This window comes from Lepidochelys olivacea (assembly GCF_965140295.1).
Source record: "Lepidochelys olivacea isolate rLepOli2 genome assembly, chromosome: 1".
Lineage (NCBI taxonomy): Eukaryota > Metazoa > Chordata > Testudines > Cheloniidae > Lepidochelys > Lepidochelys olivacea.
Genome location: NC_140411.1, coordinates 3,674,338 through 3,680,710, shown reverse-complemented (window position 1 = coordinate 3,680,710; position 6,373 = coordinate 3,674,338). Strand labels below are relative to the sequence as shown.

Genomic DNA, 6,373 nt, shown 5'->3' with positions numbered 1-6,373 from the left:
TGAGAAATCTCACACACGAGTGGCAAATGCCAAGGCACCTATGCAGCTACTCTTGGTGCTTTGGGGGCTGCTACCCAGGAACAACTCGCAAGCTGAGAAGTTTGCACATTGTATAATGAGAGCGGGCAGCTCTGGGACATGTGAGGGCCTAGATCAATACAGCTGCCATGTGCAGGAGCCACTGGCAGCTGCCTGAAACAGTGGGCCACTGGGACACAGACGTTAAACCCAGGATCCTCTGGGACCATTTGCTAGCCAGCTCTGTTAGTCATTAATGGTGAGGGTCATATACTCATTCCTCAGTGCATAGATTTTAGGGGGTGAAGTCATTATTTTTCTCACCTAAAACATTCGTCCATGCAGAGCCTCATGGGATCCCTCAGTCTCGTGAAATACACACCTAGTGTAACATTTCCAAGGCGTCGCAGTCACAAGAGAATTTCTTCCCACCGGGCTAAATTCAACACAGTCATGAATAGAAAAATTGCCTTCCGTAAGCTCAGGTGCAAGCTTTCAGGGAAAATGCTTCCAGCTGACTCCTGGGAACATGTTAAAAGATTCCAAGGCCAGAAGGGACCATTGTGATCATCTGGTCTGTATAACACAGGCCTGAGAATTTCCCCAAAACTATTCCTAGAGCAGATCTTTTAGAGAAATATCCAACCGTGATTTAAAAATTCTCAGTGATGGAATCTTGATAAATTGTTCCAATGGTTAATTAATCTCACCATTTAAGAGATGTACACCTTATTTCCAATTAGAATTCCTTTAACTTCAACTTCCAGCTGTTGGATTGTGTTGCACCTTGGTATGCCAGGCTGAAAAGCCTATTATTAAATATTGTTTCACCATGACGGTACTGTGGCAGAGCACTGGCTTTGCCTTCGAGGTGTCCTGCACTTTTAGGCAGTTAGGGTTTGCCTTAGAGGTTTGTTGTGACCCTCAGTGTAGCCTCTATCCCCTCCTAGAGGCGAGGGTTACAGTTTACTGAGCCACCTTTGTCATCGGCTAGTCAACGGGTTCGATGTGAGAACCCTCTTTAGTCTCTGTCTTCCTTCTCAGGGAGCATTTGTGTAGAAATGTGGTGGGGGGAGGGGATTGGGGAGGAACCCGGGCCCACCCTCTTCTCCAGGTCCCAGCCTGGGGACCCTAATTGGCAGTTTTCCTATACTACCAGAACTATAGTCCTTCCCTGGGCTACTTCTCCAAACGGCCCCTCCTAGCATCCTCCTTGGTACCTGGCCACGCTTGTTCTCCCAGGTCTTTTACTGCTCACCTTCTTTCTTCCAGTCTTTCCACAACACACCTTCTTACTCCCAGCTCCTACCAGCCGGTCTCTCTGAAGAGGCTTCCTTTTAAACTAGTCCCAGCTGGTTCTAAACAGGCTTCAGGTGATCTGATTAGCCTGTTTCCCTTGATTGCTTCTAATCAGTTCTTATTTGGTTCCAGGTGTCTTAAGGAGTCTGGTTGACTTAATTGCTTCTAGCACCTTCCTGACTGCTCTGGCACTTGCCCTGATCACTCAGGAAACAGAAAACTATTTATCCAGAGTCCAATGTGTTTTCCTTCTACCAGACTCCTGCACCCAACCGGTCTGAGTCTGTCACAGTACTTACAGACTGTTATCAAGTCACCACTTAACCATCTTTGTTAAACTAAATAGACTGAAATCTTTGAGTCTGTCATTATAAGGCAATTTTCTAAACCTTTACTAACTCTTGTGATTCTTCTCTGAACCCTCTTCAGTGTATCAACATCCTTCGTTAATTGTGGACACCAGAACTGGACAGGATTCCAGCAGCAGTCTCACCAGTGCCAAATACAGAAATAAAATAACTTCTCTACTTCTCATAGAATCATAGAATATCAGGGTTGGAAGGGACCTCAGGACGTCATCTAGTCCAATCCCCTGCTCAAAGCAGGACCAATCCTAATTAAATCATCCCAGCCAGGGCTTTGTCAAGACAGGCCTTAAAAACCTCTAAGGATGGAGATTCCCCCACCTCCCTAGGTAACCCATTCCAGTGTTTCACCACCCTCCTAGTGAAATGGTGTTTCTTAATATCCAAACTAGACCTCCCCCACTGCAACTTCAGACCATTACTCCTTGTTCTGTCATCTGCCACCACTGAGAACAGCCGAGCTCCATCCTCTTTGGAACACCCTTTCAGGTAGTTGAAGGCTGCTATCAAATCCCCCCTCACTCTTCTCTTCTGAAGACTACATAACCCACAATTCCCTCAGCCTCTCCTCGTAAGTCATGTGCCCGATCCCCCAAATCATTTTTGTTGCCCTCTGCTGGACTCTCTCCAATTTGTCCACATCGTTTCTGTAGTGGGGGGACCAATACTGGACGCAATACTCCAGATGTGGCCTCACCAGTACCGAATAGAGGGGAATAATCATTTCCCTCGATCTGCTGGCAATGCTCCTACTAATACACCTCAATATGACATTGGCTGTCTTGGCAACAAGGGCACATTGCTGACTCATATCCAGTTTCTCATCCACAGTAATCCCCAGGTCCTTTTCTGCACAGCTGCTGCTTAGCTAGTCAGTCTCCAGCCAGTAGCAGTGCCTGGGATTCTTCCTTCCTAAGTGCAGAACTCTGCAATTGTCCTTGTTGAACCTCATCAGATTTCTTTGGCCCAATCCTCCAATTTGTCTAGGTCACTCTGGAGCCTATCCTAACCACCAGTTATATCTACCTCTCCCCCCAGCTTAGTGTCATCTGAGAACTTGCTGAGGGGGCAATCCATCCCATCACCCAGATCATTAATAAAGATGTTGAACAAAACCAGACACAGGACCGACCCCAGGGCACTTGGCTCGATACCGGCTGCCAACTAGATATTGCACCATTGATCACTACCAGTTAATCCAGCTTTCTATCCACCTTATAGGTGGATTTTTCTCTCCTTGATATTCCCCTCCTTATCATCCACAGATCACATTGGGTCTTTTGGCCCCATGGTCACACTGGGAGCTCATGTTAGCTAATTATTCCTTCATGTCACCAAATCTTCTTTAGAGTCATTGCACTTCCCACGAGAGTCCCCCAACGTGTAAGCATTGCCTACATTCTTTGTTCCTAGACGTAGATATCTACATAGTCATATTAGAACACATTGTTTGCTTTGACCCAGTTAACCAATCAATCCAGATTGCTCTGAATCAGTGACCTGTTCTCTTCATTATTTAAAATCCTCCAATTTTTGTGTAATTTGTGAACTTCATCAATGTTCAGGCATGAGAAGGACTAGCAGCTAAGTTGCTGACATGTGTCTCTGCTTACACTTGTCAGTTAACACCTGGAACTGATGCCTCAGACAAAGCTGCCTGCCTGAAAGAAAGTGTCTCACCAAAAGAAACAAGGGAAGTAACAGAGGTGCAGGCCAGTAGCCCTAAATGTTAAGACCCTTGTGCCATTCGTGTCCATTCTGTTGAGCACAAAGTCATACCGCAGCATCATAATGTCTGTTTCCATGGGGGAATTTTGCCTCCTTTCCAACATAGGAATTGCATCGTGAGTCAGACCTATGGTCAATCTACTCCAGTTTCCTCTCTCTGACAGTGACAGCCCCAGGTGCTGCAGAAGAAGGTGTAAGAAACCCAGCAGTATGTGGATGGGGGGATGACCTAACCATCATGAGGGTGTCACCCTTATGCCTAACAGCTAGATGGGCTTGTTCCCTAAAACAAGTGGGTGTATAGGTTTTCCAAAATATTTATTTAGCTGTAACTATTGTAACTGGATAGCCTTACTATCCATGTATATCTCCAAACCTTTGCAGATTCTTGCTTAGCTCAGGGCCTCAACTACCTCCTGTGGCAACGAGTTCCTCAGTCTAATTAAGCATTGAGTGAGGAAAGCATTCTTTATCAGTTTTGAATTTGCCATGTTTCAGTTTATTTGAATGTCATCTTGATCTTGTTTTATGAGACAGCGAGAACACATTCTCCATCTACTCGCTACCAGTAATTTGTAGATTTTTCTCATATCACCTCTTATTCATCTCCTTTGTAAGGTAACAGTCCCCGTCTTTTCAACTTTTCTCTTTGTGAGAGTTTCCCCAGGTCCTTGTTCATTCTCATTGCCCTTGCCAGAACCCTTCTTGTTCTGCAATATCCTGTGTGAGAAGGGTGCCCAGTACTACACAGAGGAGTCTAGAAGAGGGTGAAGCATTGATTGATTGACTGACTGGGAGGGAGAGTTAGCTCAGTGGTTTGAGCATTGGCCTGCTAAACCCAGGGTTGTAAATTCAATCCTTGAGGGGGACATTTAGGGATCTAGGGCAAAAATTGGGGATTGGTCCTGCTTTGAGCAGGGGGTTGGAATAGATGACCTCCTGAGGTCCCTTCTAACCCTGATATTCTATGACTGATCTCATGGCATTGTATTTTCTGTATGATTGCCCATCCCACTCCTCCTGGATCCCAGTGTTTTCTTAGTTTCTGTCTGTGCTTGTACTGTAAGCAGGGTTTCCCAGAGCTGTGTACCATGATGCCCAGGACCCTGTCCTGAGTTCATACAGTGATATTAGACCCCTGTTAGGTTTTTGAGGAGTTCATGCTTTTCCCTCCAATGGGACTATATGTTGCAGTTATTGACATGGAAGTTCATCTCTCATCATGTTGCTCATTCACCTGGTTGGTTAGTTCCCTCTAAGGACTTCCCTGAACTTGACTGTGACGTAAATAATCTGGTGCCATCTGTAAATGTTGCCACCTCATTGCTCATGACCTTTCTAGATTGTTAATAAATATAAAATATTTACTGTACTATTTGTTATAAAGTGTGTAATTCCCCTCACTGTGCCTCTCTCCCTTCGCAGACACCTTGAACATTTCTGAGCCTGATCGACGCATTGACCATCTCATGGCAGCTTTCAACTTCACCCCTTCTGACCCTTCAACATTCATCCTAATTGGCATCCCTGGCCTGGAAGCTGCCCATGTCCTGATTTCCATCCCTTTGTCTATGTTCTACATTATTGGACTGTTGGGAAATTTCATGGTTTTGTTTGTTGTACTCAAAGAGCAGACCCTGCACAAGCCGATGTACCTGCTGCTCTCCCTGCTGGCCGTCACTGAAATCAGCACATCTACCTCCATCGTGCCAAAGGCACTGTGTATATTTTGGTTCAATTTGAAAGGCATTACTGTGGGTGGCTGCCTCACCCAGATGTTCTTTCTTCATGCAGGTTCTATGATGCACTCAGCTGTCCTCATGACAATGGCGTTGGATCGCTATGTTGCCATATGTAACCCTCTGAGATATGCCACCATCCTCACCAACGCACGAATAGCTAAGCTAGGGCTAGTGGCTTTGGTAAGAGCTGTTCTCTTCACTCTGCCCCTGCCCCTGCTCCTGAGCAGGCAGCCATTCTGTGCCAACCGCATTATCCCCCACACGTACTGTGAGCACATGGCTGTGGCAAAGATGTCGTGTGGGGACATCGCAGTCAACAGAATGTATGGCTTGATGATGGCATTAGTCACCTGGTCAGACCTGACGCTCATTGCCCTCTCCTATGGTCTGATCATCAGGGCTGTCCTCAGAATCTCCTCCAAGAAAGCCCACCAGAAAGCCCTCAACACCTGCACAGCCCACATCTGTGTGATGTTGACGTCTTATCCTCTCTTCCTCTTCTCCACTCTGGCACACCGGTTCGGTCAAGGCATCACTCCCCATGTTCACATCATCTTCGCAAACCTCTTCTTCCTCATCCCCCCCATGCTCAACCCTATCATTTATGGGGTCAAATCCAAAGAGCTTTGTGACAAAGTGGTCAAATACACTTGAAGAATGTGATCTCCTGGGGCCACTGACTTTCAACCTGCGTGACAAGAGGGGGAAAGGATATCTCTTCATTAATCAAGGGTGCTCTGCCCCAGTTTGGCTGAATTCAGCATTACAGAAGTTCACAGTATGAAAACTTCCACACATCTAACATCTTATCACTCCATCACCAAGAACTACTCTCTACATTGACAAAGCCCTGGCTGGGATGATTTAATTGGGGATCGGTCCTGCTTTGAGCAGGGGGTTGGACTAGATGACCTCCTGAGTATTCTATGATTCATTGCTGAGTTCCCTCTCTCTGACCATCACCTGATCTCTTTCAGTGTCACCCACCAGCACCCACCTCCACACACCCTGTCACTTGGCCTTTCCATGACTTCCAGAATTCAGATGTGTTTAGAGCAGTGGTTCTCAAACCATGGGAGGTGTGGGAATGTGTAAAGGGAGGGGCAAGCTGTGTGTGGTTTTTTTTGTTTTTTTTTTTAAGAACTCTGGATGTCAGCCCTCAGGGAGCTGGGGCTCCTGCAGAACAGCCAAAAGGCCATGTTTGCATTGCAAAAGCTGCTC

General features: G+C 46.3%; 1 protein-coding gene across 1 annotated transcript; it reads left to right on the top strand.

The window, feature by feature from the left end:
* Nucleotides 1–4,879: 4,879 nt before the first annotated feature.
* On the top strand, nucleotides 4,880–5,806 carry LOC311530790 (olfactory receptor 52N4-like; the record flags this gene model as incomplete). The annotated part of the gene is made up of 1 exon (XM_084647693.1): nucleotides 4,880–5,806. The coding sequence occupies one exon, from the start codon at nucleotides 4,880–4,882 to the stop codon at nucleotides 5,804–5,806; it is 927 nt and encodes a 308-aa protein (XP_084503819.1).
* Nucleotides 5,807–6,373: the final 567 nt, after the last annotated feature.